Source organism: Vipera ursinii, assembly GCF_947247035.1.
Source record: "Vipera ursinii genome assembly, chromosome: 2".
Classification (NCBI taxonomy): Eukaryota; Metazoa; Chordata; class Lepidosauria; order Squamata; family Viperidae; genus Vipera; species Vipera ursinii.
In genome coordinates, this window is record NC_139513.1 from 119,315,650 (window position 1) to 119,332,179 (window position 16,530).

Sequence of the window (16,530 nt, forward strand, 5' to 3'; positions counted from 1 at the left end):
GACAAAGCAGTTATCAATAGTAGATCTGTTTTGTCTAAAACCTGCTTGTTCCTCTGTGAGGATGTTGTTTTCCTCTACCCAGATTTCAATTCTGTTCAAAAGGTACCTAGCATATATTTTTGCTACAATGTCAATCAGGCTGATAGGCCTATAATTACTAGGATCCTTTTTATTCCCTTTTTTATATATGGGGACAACTATTGCCATCTTCCACCCATCTGGTATATGGCAGGTGTTATTTATGTGTGTAAAAAGACCTGCTAATACAGGGCCCCACCAGTTGGGAAATTTCTTAAATAATTCTGCTGGTAAAAAAATCCTCGCCTGGGGCTTTATTGCTCTTTAAGCTTTTAATGATGGATTGTATCTCATTTTCTGAGACTGGTGGCCAAGGGGGGAGAGTTCTAGGATTTACCAAATCACTGTTTAAAAATAATTTCTTTACCGGTTCGGTGGGGGCAAACAAGCACTGATAATAATTCTCCCAGTCCGCAGCAGAGATTGGTATGTCAAATACAAATCTCCGTTCCTTCAGGATATCTGCTACAGAGTGCCAAAATAATACTGAATTATGACTTCTGGCAGCCAACTCAAGTTCTGACCAGATTGAAATGGCAAAATGTTTTTTATTTAATGTTATAGTTTTATTATATTCCCTTCTTGTGTGCAGCATCTTAGCTTGTATATGGGCAGTAGGATTTCTCTGGGCAAGCCTCATGGCTGCCTTCAATTTCTTTTTCTGTCGCTGGCAATCAGGATCAAACCAGCAAGGTCTACCCACTTGGGCTCTTTTTGTAGTAGGTTTAGCTATTAGGTGCTTCTTCAGTATGTTACAAAGATTGGAGAATGCATTGAAGGCTGACATCCAGTCAGTAGTAGATGACTGTATTGTTCTAGCCCACTTAGTAGCATTCTCTGTTTTAAGGCATTCTAATATTGCCTTAGTATCAACTTTGGCCCAAATTAACCTTTTATTTTGGGTCACCTCTACCTTTTTGGTGAGCCATCTGTCAGCCATGTTATATGGTCTTAAATCTGAGCGGCCTCGCAATGTCACACTTACAGGCTGATGGTCGCTATTGTCGCTAAGGTGTACTGTGACCTCTGAGAAGAGGTCAGCCTTATCTCTAGACACACAAAAGAGATCCAGTACACTACTTGAATTGGCTGAGTGGTATGTATAAGGGTATGTATAATTCTTGTCCTTACCTCCCAAAATTTGGAGATTACCCTTAAAAATTAAGGAGACTAGGAGCAGGCCAGCGGCATTACTTTTACAGTCTCTTGAGAGCCACTGAGGATGGTTATCAAAGAACTCCCCTGGGATTCCCTTCTTCTGGGCAAGCTCATACAGAGAGGACCCAGTCTAGCGTTCAGATCTCCTAATAATACCACTATGGACTGAGGGTACAGTATAGATATATCTTCTAAGATAACTTCCAAGCCCATCCAACATTCCAAATTATAGTGCTGGGATGTGCTTGGAGGAATGTACACATTTACCAATATTAACTCAAACTGGTCATATTCAAATTTGACAGCTAGAAAGTATGGATACTTATCTTCATTATATAATTTCTCCCCTTGCCATTGCAACTCTTGCTTTATAAGAATGCATAGCCCACCAGAGGGTCTCCCTTTGTTCTTTGTTTTTAGGGCTGGGGAGGCCCATCCCTGAAAGCCTGGCAATTGTACTGGTTCATCCACTTCGGTTAGCCAGGTTTCTTGAAAGGCTATTACGTCAAATCTAGAGAGAAAGCTCATTAGTCCACTATCAACCATCCCTTTCCAGCCAGCTATGTTCCAGGTCATCAACTGTATGGGGTTCTCAGAGGCAAGGTGGTCTGACTTGGTTGATTGGCTAGATGGTAGAAATTCCAGATGTCAACTTGGCATTGGAGCTGGGTCAATATCATCTAAGCTTCCCATATAAACACAGTTGTTGTGAGGTTCGATATTTCTCCTCATGGGTTGCAGAACTTGCTGTTGCTCCTCTACATCTCGGCCGCCAGCGTGCCTCTGCTCTTGCTCCAAGAATGATCCTTTTTCCAATGGGCAGGTACTCTGGCTTAAGTCTATAAATGTAGATTTATGTCCATTTTTGGAGGGGCAGCTCTGAACTCTCCTGAATGCAGCGTCCAAGGCGTCTCTGGGGAGGGAGTCTAGGATGATGCTGTAGGAAAAGCCACTTGTTTTACTTTCTGGTGTGCAGTCAGCTCGCTCTCCTACGGCACACCTTGGGAAGTGCCCAATTTTTCACACAACATTTTTAGTGTAATTCTCAGCCATCAAAATTTGCTTGTCTGGGCTATAAATTATCACACTGAGCATTTCTACCTAAAATTGATTTCATTCTTTTCTCCTATTTGTAGATGACAAGTATCCGATCATGCTATTTTCTTGTCTTTTTAATACTATTTTAAAATTGTTTATCACCGTTCTACAAAACTGCTACAGATATTTGAAAATTATATATGGTTTTGGCTTTAGTGCAAATGCCATACAGTCTCTTGGTAACCTAATACCAATGATTTATATACATAGTTGTTCCACATTCATTAGTAACGAGGACACCTTAGTTGCCATTTTATACATCCTGAGATAATTATAATAAAGAATAATTTGGAATTTTGGTTAAACAGTGGTCTTTGCTACTGTACAATATTGGTAGCAAGCATAATAATATTTCCACAGTAAGTTTGCTATTTTATATTTAATAAGTGCAATATTTTATCATGGGCCTTAGAATTATGGACACCTGGGATAAACATTTTATTCGTTTACTGATAACCTTTTCCATCTCCTTATTATAAAATGAGCTGGATGCAAAAGTTTGCAAATCCACTGGTTGCTCTCGAGTCCCTTTCAACATCTACTGTCACACCAGCTCAAAACGGGGGAGATTTCAGCATCTCTGTCTCTCTTTTGTTTCATACCACTACTTTTGTGAGCAAAGATTTTGTCAGCAAAGGGCTGTGTACTGCTTCACAACTGAAGAGCATAAAGCCTGTGAAGATAAATAACTCCTCAGTTATTTGGATTACTTTGGATTACAATTAATTATTTCAGTCCACATGACAATAAACCTATAAACCAGGCCATTATTATCCCCATGTTGCTGATGGCATGCTTAAGAGACCATCTGGAGACTTCATGATAGATTTCCATCAAGGATGACTTGGCACAGTAATCCATATAGTACAAGTACTGTAACAAGTTAAAGATGCCCCATACTGAAGGCTATCTTGAAAAGGATGCTGGCTTAAGAATACCATAATACACTGTAAAATGTAATCACCTTGATTATATATATTTAAAAAGCCCATTGTACTTGAATGTGCTTATTGGATTATGATTAGGAAGCATGTTTTGCTGACTTGGGGAGCTTTTGGTAATGGTTTTTCTCTTTATAAACATTTGTACAAACGTTGCTGATTCAAAGCACCTGTCAGGACCCACCCCAAACCACGTCTTAGGAAGACAAAATTTTTGGAGTCAAATCTATTCCAAAAAGAATCTTTACTATGACATGCTTGGTTGTAGGAATACGAGACAGGACTTAATATTATTCCACGAACTAAACCCTTATGAAGAGTTCCCGGTTTAACCCCCCTTAGCCCCATTTGGTCAGTCCCCCATCCTTTATCTCGTATCATCCCTCTCGTGGGAAAAAGGAACTTAGGACCTTTCATGTTTATTGCTCTCTTCCATGACACAAGCCAGATGCTAGCCCCCCCCTTTTGTTTCCCCAGTTCAAAAGGCTTCTCCTTTCCTTTGAAGTGCCTAATACTGGCTCAATACACATCCAGTCTCTTCTCTTCGGGAGATGGCAGAATCCATGGAAAAATGTTTGAAACATTCCATTTATGAATATGATATAAATGGATTCTGACAGTCCGCTCTCCTTAGAAAAAAGATGTGTCCATCTGTAGGGGAAGAAAAGAAAAGAAAAGAAAAAAAACATATGTAAATGTTAACTCGGTTTGTTTGGATATTCTGTATGAAATCTCTTAAGCAGCTTTGGTGCTTTAACGTGGCGTTTGCTGACCCATTCATTTTCTGAGGAGGGGAGGTGTTTCCAAGCCACTAAATATTGGGTTGTTCCATGATGTTTCCTGGAATCCAGAATTTCTTTCACCTCAAAATGTTGTTCCCCTTCCACCATGATGGGAGGTGATGGTGATAGAATTTTTGTTCGTAGGGGAGATTGTTGTTCTCTCTTTATTAGACTGCAGTGAAAGATTGGGTGTATTCATCTAAGATTTTTAGGCAGTCCTAATTCAACTGTTACTGGGTTTATGATTCTTTTAATTGGAAAAGGTCCAATGTATTTTGGTCCTAGTTTTTTACAGGGTTGGAGAGACTTAAAGTATTTTGTAGACAGATATACCATCTCTCCCACCTTGAACGGTGTGGGATCGGCCCTTTTCTTGTCTGCCTGTGTCTTGTGTGCTAATCTAGCCTCTGTTAATGCTATTCTGACAATAAGCCAGGTGTATTGTAACTGAGCAATCCATTCCTTTAGTTCTGGAATTACCGGTTCTTTTGGGGTTAGATCAGGTATGGGGTTGAAGCTCTGGCCTGTGGCTACTTGAAAAGGAGTGTAACCTGTGCTGGAGTGAATTGCGTTGTTATATGTCACTTCTGCAAAAGGCACTAGGTCCGACCAGTCCGACTGTTGGAAACTTATATAACATCTTAAATATTGTTCAAGTACTGTGTTAGACTGTTCCGATTGGCCATTCCCCTGAGGATAATGACTAGATGTCAGTCCTTGTGTAGTTCCTAACAGAAACTTTGCAACGCCCCCTCATCATTTTCCTGTAGTAATACGGCTCCGACTGCTACGTCGCTCGCATCTGCCTGTATTACAAAAGGTTTGTTGGGATCTGGGTGTTTAAGTACAGGTTCCGCAGAAAAGAGTCTCTTTAGCCTCTCAAATGCTGCTTGACATTCCATTGACCATTTTAGAGGCTGGCTGGGTTTCACGGGTGACCCCCCCCCTTCGTTTTCAACAAATGTGTGAGGGGCATGGCTATTTGGCCAAATGCGGGGATGAATTGGCGGTAGAAATTTGCAAACCCCAGGAAACTTTGCAATTGCTTCCGTGTGCAGGGGGGTGCCCACTCTAGTACTGCCCTGACCTTCTCAGGGTCCATTTCGATGCCCTCTGGAGATATGCGATATCCCAGGTAGTCGTTTTTTTCCTGATGGAATTCACACTTCGATAATTTAGCATATAAATGGGCAGCTCGCAACTTTTTCAGCACTCCTCTGACTAGTTTGATATGTTCCTCTTTGGTTTCTGTGAAGATAAGGATGTCATCGAGGTAAACCAGGACCCCCTTATATAGGTGCTCTCTTAGCACGTCATTAATTGCCTAAAGACTGCGGGGGGGCCTTGCAGTCCGAATGGCAATACTTTGAATTGATAGCACCCCATTGGGCAGTTGAATGCAGTCTTCCATTCGTCTCCTTCCTTAATCCTAATATGGTATTATGCTTCCCTCAGGTCTGGTTTGGTAAAAATCCTTCCTTTCGATAGGTGGGATAGCATATCCTTCATTAGGGGAAGGGGGTACAGATTACATTCACTAATTGTATTCAGATTCCGGTAATCCACGCACAAGTGGAAAGAACCATCTTTCTTCTCCCTGAATAGAACCGGGGCGGCCACTTTGGGTTTGGCAGGCTCAATAAATCCTCTTTCTAAGTTTTTCTTTATGAATCTTTCCATTTCTGCCACTTCCCTTGTGCTCGTGGCATACATCCTGGGTTTTGGGAGTTTTTCCCCAGGTTTGAATTCTATGGTGCAGTCTGTGGGGCAGTGGGGGGGAAGCTCATCTGCTCTTTCCTCACTGAAAACCTCAGCCAGGTCCCTGTATTCCTCCGGTATCTCTGGTAACCCCGTCTCTTTCCCCACTGCTGCTGTTTCCTCCCTCTGGGTTGGGGGGGTGTTTGGGGGTTTTACATTTTCTTGTTCCCCTTTTGGGAAGTTGAGTTCTGCTGTCGTCCAGTTTATCCCGGGTTCCATTTCTTCAGCCATTCCAGTCCTAAAATCATTGGGCATTCCATGCCTGGGGCCACTATAAACGTTATGTCTTCCTCATGAGATCCCAGGGACATGTGGAGTGGTAGAGTGGCTAAGGTAGCTGGTCCCCCCCTGCTATAGACCCATCTAATTGACTGAAGGAGATTGGTTGTTTTAGCCTTCTCACTGGGATGCTCAGTTCCTCCACCAGTGTTGGGCTGATGAGGCAGCGGATGCAGCCAGAGTCTATCAGAGCCTTTATTTCAATGGTTTTAGGTACAGAAGAAGCTAATATAGTCACTGTCTTAAGTATGGGTGGAAGAGGTCCACTTACCAATGGTTCTCCCTCTGAGTTGTCTTCCGAGGTGTCCACCGCCCCTGCGGTGTAGGCCGGAGTCCAATCCCAGGTTTTGGCAGGAATTGTGGACTCTACAGCCTCTGTCCCCTTCATGGAAGATTCTTTTGGGTTGCCTTGAGACTTCCCCAGCTTTTTGGAAGATGATGCCTCTGTTTTGCGTGGAGGGGCTTTCGAACGACATTCTGCAGCACGGTGGCCCTCTCTCCTGCAATTGAAACATCCCTTTGATTTTTTAGCCGTGGCCGGTGGGTTTTCCCCCTCACATGTTTGCTCGAGTGGCAGGCGGCCCCATGGTTTTCCTCTGTGTTGTCTCTTTAATAGGTCTATTTCCACTTCCTCTGCCAGGACATACCAGTCATCGAGATGGTAGGGGTCTTGTCGAGGCAGGCAAGCGTCATACAGATCGTAGTTTAGACCGTCTTTGAAATGGCTGAGGAGGATGTCTTCTGGCCAGTTCAGCTTGCTGGCGATGGCTCGGAATTCTTGGGTATATTCGGCCACTGTTCTCCTGCCCTGCCTCACCGTTTTGATTCTCTCCCGGGCCTTCCGGTCAGCCAAAGGGTCCTCGAATCGTCGCCTCAAGGATGACATGAATCGGTTGAAGTCGTTGAGTTCTGGGGCGTTGGAGTCATGCAGGTTCACCACCCAGTCTGCAGCCGTCTCGTCCAGGGCAGATTGCACAATTCGGATGCGCGTTTTGTCACTGGGGATGTCCCGTCCGTACTCTTCCATGTAGCTGAGGACTTGGGTTAGGAAAAATCCCAGTCGTGATGGCTCCCCCTTGAACTTTGCTTCCAGGGGCGGGAATCTTTGACTGGAGCGTTGTCTGCGCCGCAGAGTGTATCGCTCCTCATCTCGATCCCCGTCTGTGGTCTGGGGGTTGTACCACTGAGTCAGCGACTCTTGTTCCATTGGACAGCCCTGGGGTTTCAGGTGTTGGATCCCTTCCGTTACCCCTCCAGTTGCGACCCCAGGTGTTGTGTCGGTTGCGGTTTCCAGCTCTCTCCTCCCTTAGTGAGCTCAGGGTTGTTTTCATCAAATCAATAGCTTTTTCCAAAATCCGCTCTTCCTCACTGGCGTGCAGGGAGTTCTCCATCTCTTGTTTCCATTCCGGTTGGTGGTCGCTCCGTCTCAGGGTCACTTCTCCCAAAGCCTTTTCCCACTCACTTTTCCTTCCAACGCCCATCGACCACCGGGGTTTTCGTTCGTGCTGCTCTGCCATTTGTAATGTAGACTGGCTTTGAATAAAAGCTTTTGAGTAATTTCCCTCCAAATTTGAATTGGATAAAGTTTTATTGCTTTGATTTTATTGTGGAACATGGTTAACTGATTTGTTCCTTTTTCAATTTTATGTACAGAAGCTAATATTTATATTCTCTGTTTATTTTCAATATGTTTCCAGGGAACACAAGAACTCACTAGAATTTCTAGAATAATATTGCTTTTTATTAATCACCTGAAACCAGTCCTCCTTTTGTGATCAAACAGAGTATCCTCTGTCCTTTGGATTGATGTAGGGTTCTGTAACTCTGGGAAAAGAAAGGTGCTTTGATAAATATGCTTGCTTCATTCTGATTTATCACATTTATGTCTTCCCTCTCCGATCTGCACCTCTAATCTCACCTGCTTCCATCTAAAATACCCGTTCACATTCCCTTCCCTGGCATTTCTTTACAGCTGCCTTCATCAAGGACGGCCTGAGCCTTTGGACCTCCACCTGGGCATGTTCCTGACCACATTACTAACCCAGGCAACCGAAGAACAGCAGAATCGCTTCTTCATGCCTGCTTGGAACTTGGAGATCATTGGCACATATGCCCAGACAGAAATGGGACATGGTACAGTACTTTCCAGTCTTATATCACAGGGTAGAGTAGCTTTTGCAAAAGGTATAGGCTCTGTTTCTTGATAGCCCCTAGGACCTAGGTCATTTTGGCTGTTCAGTTGACAGCAAGACATGCTTCCCCTCCTAAGAAAAAGAAGCTTGACAGATAGATAGAGAGGCAGAGGTTTCTGATGATACAAAGACAGCTTATTTGTTTAAAAAATGCCATTGCCAAAGAGTCAAAGCACATCTTCCCTTGGTTTCTGAATGCCTTATGGTTGGCATACATGAAAACATCATTCTAATTACACAAAAATGTTTTTGTGCTTTGGAAAGAAAGTAAACCCAAAGAACAATTAGCAAATGCTCCTGAGCAAGAGTTATGTAACTTCTGTCAAGTTAAAGTACCTTTTAAAAACAACTTCAGCAGAAGTATCTTTCCTACTGGCCCTCACTAATTCGGTCATTAATTTTTACATTCATAAATTTTCTGGGAAACATCTTGGCTTCTCAGTCATTTTTATTACCTTTAAATAAAAAAATACCTTTTACAGGACCACTTGGAATAATTTCTCTTCCATAGCCTTTTCTGCACCTTCTGATGTACTTCTGAAGTTAACAGTTCTGTCAATTTTATGAAAGGGAGACACTGAAGATGAATATGATAGACCAGCAACATGTCTAAATCTAACTTTTGCAATAGAGCCATACTTGTACATTCAAGAGAAGGATACACTACAATCAGGGCTTTTTTTCTCATAGAATGCTCAGAACGGAGTTCCGGCACCTTTTTTGGATGGAACCTTGTAGGGTAGGCAAGGCTGGTTATATGACATGTGTGAGTTCTGGCACCTTTTTCTTTTACAAAAAAAGCACTGACTACAATCAAAAGAAGGATATCCTGGGAGCTTCCCATCTTGCTCCAGAACTGGTTCATGTTTTGAAAAAAATGCTGAAGACACATTAAATGTCTTTCATTCTAAAAAAAAAAAAGGGACTCGGTGGCTCAGTGGGTTAGGACACTGAGCTTGTCAATCAGAAGGTCAGCTGTTTGGCGGGTCGAATCCCGAGTGCCGCGTAACAGAGTGAGCGCCTGTTACTCGTCCCAGCTTCTGCCAACCTAGCAGTTCGAAAGCACGTAAAAATGCAAGTAGAAAAATAGGGACCACTACGGTGGGAAGGTAACAGCGTTCTGTGCCCCTTTGGCGTCTAGTCATGCTGGCCACATGACCACGGAGACGTCCTCGGACAAGCGCTGGCTCTTCGGCTTTGAAACGGAGATGAACACCGGCCCCTAGAGTCAGAACGACTAGCACGCATGTGTGGGGGAACCTTTACCTTTTAAATGTACATTTGCAGGCAGTTTTCTTATTTGCACTGCTCAGCTTTGCATTGCTAATGAAATTTGTTGAAATAAATCTAATTATGTACATTATGTGCAACTGTTGAAATAAGATTTGCTACCTGCCTACAGGAACCCATCTCCGAGGACTGGAAACCACAGCCACCTATGATCCTGCTACCCAGGAATTCATCCTTAACAGCCCAACTGTGACTTCTATTAAGTGGTGGCCAGGTGGATGTAAGTGAATTATTACACGATTAAAGTTAAAGGAAGAGCTGTTTTTTCCTGCAGACTTTTAAAATGTGGAGTCAATTAACTCTTGATATGTTTTGAAATATAACTTTGGCTGTGTAATATTTTTGACCATTCTATACTATAGACATATGAGTAAAAAAAAATCTGGTTTCTGTTTTAGAGCTAAGCCTTACATTCAACAGAATAAAATGTAACATTGGTTTTATTAGCCTTATATAATATAAATAGAGAGAAGTAAATGTTTCCGTTTCACTAGTTCTACATATTCCTTATTTAGCGATTCTGCATATTCTTTATTCCTTCTATTTCATTTCAGTTTGGGAGTAAAAGGAAGTGCTTTTACATTATAAAACCTACAACAGTCTATTTTCTGTATTATTATTTTAGTGGTCAAACATGTGCACAGTATGCTTCTTGGACTGTACAAATAAGCTTCCATTTGCTAAGTTGTCTTTTTTCCCCTTCTTGCAGTGGGCAAGACATCAAACTATGCCATTGTTTTGGCTCAGCTTTATACGCAAAACAAATGTCATGGGTTACACGCTTTCATTGTGCCTCTACGCCAGTTGGGAACCCATGAACCACTGCCAGGTACTGTATTAAGTCTGTCACCTACTAGGTTGCTACCCTTTCTCAACTAGAGTTGTGTGACAGACTGGTAGGGATTCCTTGAGAGATTGTGATTTTAAAGACAATGTTTTCTTTTTTAACTTTGTGCTTACAGTTGTGAGAATTTTTACACATCATGATTCACCTGCTGGCCTTGCTGTTGTAACCCTTGCAGATTGTGTAGCTTAGAAGTGAATAGCATTTAAAAGTTTTCATGGTTTTTGCCATTCTTATACAGAGGTTCCCTGAGATCTGAAAAATATTTCAAGGGTTCCTCCCGGGTTAAAAAAAAAAGGTGGAGAAAGTCTGCTCAAGTGAATATTTAGCATATTAGCCGCCATATTAATGAATCACAAACTCCATATTGAAACAATATGAGATGTCCACCTGGAAACATTTGGCACCACAAATCTTCAAGGCCTACATCATGTTGGGAAAAACTCAATGTAAGGAAGTAATTGCAGTCCTCACCTTAGTGAGATAAAAGAAGCAGTGTTCATAAGAAAGCAAAATACACATATAGTGCTATAGTTTTTCAATTCCATCTTAAAGCATACCAGGAAACAAGGAAAATTGTTTTTTCTAGTTAAAATGATTAATTGTACATAGTAAAATGCTTTAAAAACTCTGACTTATAATTAATGATGTTACCAAGTTAGATATACTTTTTTAAGAGCAACACAAAATTTTCCTTAAAGCATGTTATTAGCATTACAAGAATACCGGTAGTAGTTTGTAAAGAATATGGAACTTGAAACTACCATGTTATTATTTTTAAAAGGGGGAAATGTTGCTAAACAGAATCCATTTTTACAAATATATTAATTTTTGTTCCAAAAGACGCATTAGGGCTTATTTTTCAGCTAGGTCTTATTTTCGGGGACATAGGGACATGTGTCTGTCTGGCTCATGATCTTAACGGGGACTTATTTTTGGGATGGGACTTATATCACGAGCTTCCTGAAAAACCATGCTACGGCTTATTTCCCAGTTGGGTCTTATTTTCGGGGAAACATAATTAGATTTAATTTCTCATAATTCAAGTAACATTAAAATTCCCTAAATGTGTGTATTAGCCGATGCTGTAGTGATATAAAGTTGTAGGTCCTTTTGCATTTGATGTCAAGAACTTTGAATCTAAGTGCATTATGTTGGAACTCATAGCAGATGCATCTGGATAGAATGGAAGTCTTCCTCTACATTGATGAATGGGCAAAGTTTGAACTCACCCCTAATTGAAAAATCACAGCCAAAACAACTTATTTAAATATTGCCAGAGTAAAAAAGAACATTATTAAAATTTGTGAACTTAATATCACTTTGTTTTCAAGATGGGAACAAAATGGGAACACCAATGCTTTAGCGAAAAAAAGAAAATAAAGCTATATCTATGTATCACTACAAAGGAAATGAACATTTTTGCAACTGTGGCCTTAAAGTCTTAGTTTCACTTCACAGTTTTGGAATTTGCATCTTTGGTGCTCCCACCATTTAGCACTTTGAACTACTAGATGTTGGAAAAAAGGATACTTTATGAACATCCCCCCACCATTCAGTTACATATTAAAAATATTATTAAGAACCAGGCAAATGTCTTTGGCTTATTCTGTTTGTAGGCATCACCATTGGTGACATTGGCCCAAAATTTGGTTATGATGAAATGGATAATGGCTACTTAAAAATGGATAACTTCCGTATCCCCCGGGAAAATATGCTAATGAAATATGCCAAGGTAAACAGTGGATCTTGTTTTGTTTTTGCTATTTATCTATGCCAGCTGTTCAGACAGCTTGAGAGAGAAACTATTCAAAGTCAAGGCTTCACATTCTCAGGAGGTAATTGATCATCTAATAGTCAAAAGCAATCCCCAAGTTTGTGTTAAAGCAGACATGTCAAACACAAGGCCCGGGGGCCGGATCCGGCCCGCAAAGTGGTTTCATGCGGCCCGCGAAGCCATCCTGGAAACAGTGAGGGAACCGCCCCCACTGCCTTGGCCCTGGCCCAGAGACCCTCCTCCTGCCAGAGACCCTCAGATCTGTCCCACTCCTGCCCAGGCCCCCATAGGCACCCTCGATGCAAACGATGTAGAGCTGGCCATGCTCACCCAGTAGGCCATACGCACTTTAGCCACGCCCACCCAGTAGGCCACGCCCACCCAGGCCACACCCACCTGGCCCCCTGAGGGCAACCGCAATGCTGATGCGGCCCTCAATGAAACTGAGTTTGACACCCCTGTGTTAAAGAAAGAACCATCAGAGGTAAAATCCAGCTGTATCTCATTTGTCTGGGAGTTCTGTTGGCTCTCTCACTACCAGCTCTTGAATTCAGCTTCTGGAAGTGTGTTCAAGAATGTTTGTTGCAGTTTATGGTAATAGAGGAGGAAGAATCTTTGTCAAATGAAGGCAGTAAATGGGCCGGCAGGGTGACTGTTAATGTCATCCACATAAGGAATGTTAATAACATGTTAACTATCTGGTCTTCCTTTTCATAAATTTACTAGCCATCTCTATTATTTAACTACCTTACTGTTGTTTATTAATTTTGTATATGAAACTGCTTAGATAATATGACCTAGTTAGCTGGAGAATGATGTCATTGGCTTCACAACATGTGCCAAGCAAGAGACAATTAGGGAAATAGATTTATGGAAGTTTGTTAATTTTAAATTACTTACCTGTTGCTTCATGTCAGTGATGTCCAAAACATTCATTTGTAACACCAATGAGTAGAAATAATTGTAAAATGCTAATATTTTTGAATAGGGGACCTAACAAGAAATTTTTAGTGGATCCAGTGACACAGTACAATCTTGGTTTTTATCATCTTACAAACTTTGTGGACAAACCCTTTCCACCTTCACTGCTTTATTTTACTAGGTTGAGCCCGATGGCACATATGTGAAGCCTCTCAATGCCAAGCTGACGTATGGGACCATGGTATTCATCCGTTCAATTATCGTTGGAGACGCCGCTCACAGTTTAGCCAGAGCTTGTACAATTGCCATCCGCTATAGTGCTGTGAGACATCAGTCTGAGTTAAAGCCCGGGTAAGAAGCTTGTAATAATATCCCCAAGGTCAGTTTTCGTAATGCCATAACAATTGGCAAATCTCTCTGCCACCTTGCCTGGAGCAGTTTTGCCCATGAAAAAAAAATCTGTGTGTGCATGACCTCTTTTAAAAAAAAAAGTTTGACTTACAAAACAAGTTTTCTTGGGAAGTGCCGTTGACAAGAACAGTGTAGAAAAGCCCAGCAATGACCTTGGAGAAGATGTGCGGGATCCGTTAGCAAAATTTGAGCTCGAGGAAAACCATTTAAGCACAAGAAACAGACTTGTCTTGCCTTTGGTGTAATAGGAAGGAGGGAGAAAACCCAGTCAGACCTCCAAGGGTCCTAGTATATCTTCTCGGGTCTATTTCTTGACCTGACTTACCTCGAACATCTAACAAGCAGAATTTGCTGGCAAATTTTGCAAACCAATTTTAACATCCAATGTGAATTTTGTGAGTCAGAAAAATAGTTACTTTGTAAAAAGAAAATACTAATTTCTCTCTCTCCCCCCCGAAAAAAATCTACTACCTCCCGCTCATTTGTGTCATTTTGACTACACGCAGTTGAATCAGAGCTGTCGTCAGGACTAGCCCTATATTTGGAACCATTGTTATTGGGGATCTGCCAATTTGTGATGATGCAAAATGGGCCAGGAGATGGTAAACAGTTGCAACCATAGTATAAACTGTAATTCTTGAGCCAGGAATAAGATTGTCCCAGAACTGCAGTCATTTGTTCACAATTGCCATTAAATTAATGTCCTAAACTATTTCACTATTTATATATTTTTTCCCATTCCCTCCCCCTTTTGGACTTCTCTCCTGTATTTTGCTAGTTACTTAACCTCTTTCGTATTTTGAAAAAATAAGAAATAATTTTATTGGCCACGTATTGGACCAAGCCAAGATCACTTTTACAAGTAAATATGTTTGTACTTTGAATGTACAGAATATACCCTTAGGATAGTGTAAGTCTTTGGGTTTTCCCCCCTTTTCTAAGGTATTAAATCATAGTGTTATAGTCAGTGCTTTTTTTGTAAAAGAAAAAGGTGCCGGAACTCACACATGTCATACAACCCGCCTTGCCTACTCTACAAGGTTCCATCCAAAAAAGGTGACGGAACTCCGTTCTGAGCGTTCTATGAGAAAAAAAGCCCTGGTTATAGTGCTTTAGTCCTCTCTTTTATTTGCTTTGTTCCAGGGAACCAGAACCTCAGATTTTGGATTATCAGACCCAGCAGTACAAGCTCTTTCCTCTCCTAGCAACAGCATATGCTTTCCATTTTGTGGGTTCATATATGAGAGATACATATCATCGCATCTCTGGGAACATCCAGGATGGAGACTTGAGTGAACTGCCAGAGGTGGGGCTCATGGTCTTACAGAACACTGAATCTTGCCATTGACAACTATATGGCTTAGTTCGTTCTTTCAAGACAATGGAATAAAGATAATTCCTGGGAAGAAACAGAATCAGAAAAAAGGGAGAGGGGGGCTATAAGTATCACAGATAAATTCTTAGAAGTGACTGATACTGTCTCAATTTAAATCCCTTTTTCTTCCTCACCTATTTAGAACACCTTTGTGGAATGTTTTCGTAATGAGAATGAATGAGATGGATAAGCTCACAACTGGGATTAGGGCCACAAGATGACTTTTGTAACCTCACTGTTTAGACCAGCAAATCAAATCATTAAAAATATGTATTGGGTTCCACTTCTGGTATTCTAGTCATTTAAGTTATTATTATTTACAAAAGCTTGATAATGGCACCTAAATTCTGATTTGGACTGCCCTGCAAATTTTTGTAAGCCTTTGTCCTTTGTGAATGTTACATGCATACATATGTACATACAAAGCTCAGTGTCATGCATTCCGAGTTCGGCAGCTATAAAAATGATTTAATAAATGTAACACTGGTGTAAATCGAAAAGTAGACATGACAGACTATGGGATGGAATTCTTATGATTTGCTATGCTGACTTGAGGTTCGAAGATTTTAAAAAATCTAGATAGAACAGTGTGCTTTACGACTTGACAGAATGTCCCCTCTTCCTGGAGTTTTAAAATCTCTAGGAAGAATTTTGATCTTGAAGATAATCTGGATGACCATTCTTAACTTCTTCTCTCTTCCATCCCCACCAAAAATTCAGGAAGATAGAATGTAGTGACAGGACAAATCTGGAAGAAATAATTACTTTGTTCTTAATTACTTTCTTTCTCAGTTGCATGCACTGTCTGCAGGGCTCAAGGCATTCAGTTCCTGGACTGCCAACGCTGGCATTGAGGAATGTCGAATGGCATGTGGGGGACATGGCTACTCCCGCTGCAGTGGTTTGCCTGATATTTATGTCAACTTCACTCCTGCTTGCACTTATGAAGGGGAGAACACTGTGATGATGTTGCAAACTGCCCGGTGAGTCTTACCACTTATTGTTAAGTGGTCTTTTTGCATGTCTTTTTGCATGTCTTTCTATCATCTTTGTCATTTTTTTCATGTCTCTTAGTGAATGACTGAATCTCATCACTGGTGCTTATCACCCTTCAACAGCCCTGGGTGGCATTTATTATTAATTAATCAAAGTTAATGTACCTTGCTAATTAACTCTTTCATTCCTGTTTTGGCCTGACTCAACGCTTATCCACAGGATATAGTCAACTTATGACAGCTCATTATTTGTGCAAATTATTCAAATTGCTAATAAAGAATTTTGGGAGGCTGAGATGATCATTTCGAACTCTTTATGTTCTCATCAGTCAGTCATACCCTTTATCTGAGATTCAGGAAGTTAAAACAACTGCCTAATATATAATCAGCCCAGGTTCGAATCTCAGATAAAGGGTATGACTGACTGATGAGAACATAAAGAGTTCGAAATGATCATCTCAGCCTCCCAAAATTCTTTATTAGCAATTTGAATTTGGGAAGAATACTGCTCCAGAGACCAGGTGCAATGATATAAACACATCTGGCATCTATAGTAGTGGCCAAAATTATGGAAACTGTTTGGAAAAAGTGTATAGTAGAAATGCCACCTTTGGTTAAGTTTCCACCAATT

General features: G+C 41.2%; 1 protein-coding gene across 2 annotated transcripts in view; it reads left to right on the top strand.

The window, feature by feature from the left end:
- The window catches only part of ACOX1 (acyl-CoA oxidase 1), a 39,988-nt gene that overhangs the window by 12,450 nt on the left and 11,008 nt on the right, over nucleotides 1-16,530 (top strand). For both annotated transcript variants that reach the window (XR_014491256.1, XM_083352985.1), the window contains exons 3-9: nucleotides 8,067-8,227; nucleotides 9,689-9,796; nucleotides 10,286-10,405; nucleotides 12,040-12,155; nucleotides 13,300-13,469; nucleotides 14,673-14,835; nucleotides 15,697-15,887. Coding sequence is in view for 1 of the 2 variants with exons in the window: in XM_083352985.1 (XP_083209111.1) it covers nucleotides 8,067-8,227; nucleotides 9,689-9,796; nucleotides 10,286-10,405; nucleotides 12,040-12,155; nucleotides 13,300-13,469; nucleotides 14,673-14,835; nucleotides 15,697-15,887 (1,029 nt within the window). In the remaining variant the exon portion in view is untranslated. The remainder of the gene's footprint in view (nucleotides 1-8,066; nucleotides 8,228-9,688; nucleotides 9,797-10,285; nucleotides 10,406-12,039; nucleotides 12,156-13,299; nucleotides 13,470-14,672; nucleotides 14,836-15,696; nucleotides 15,888-16,530) is intronic.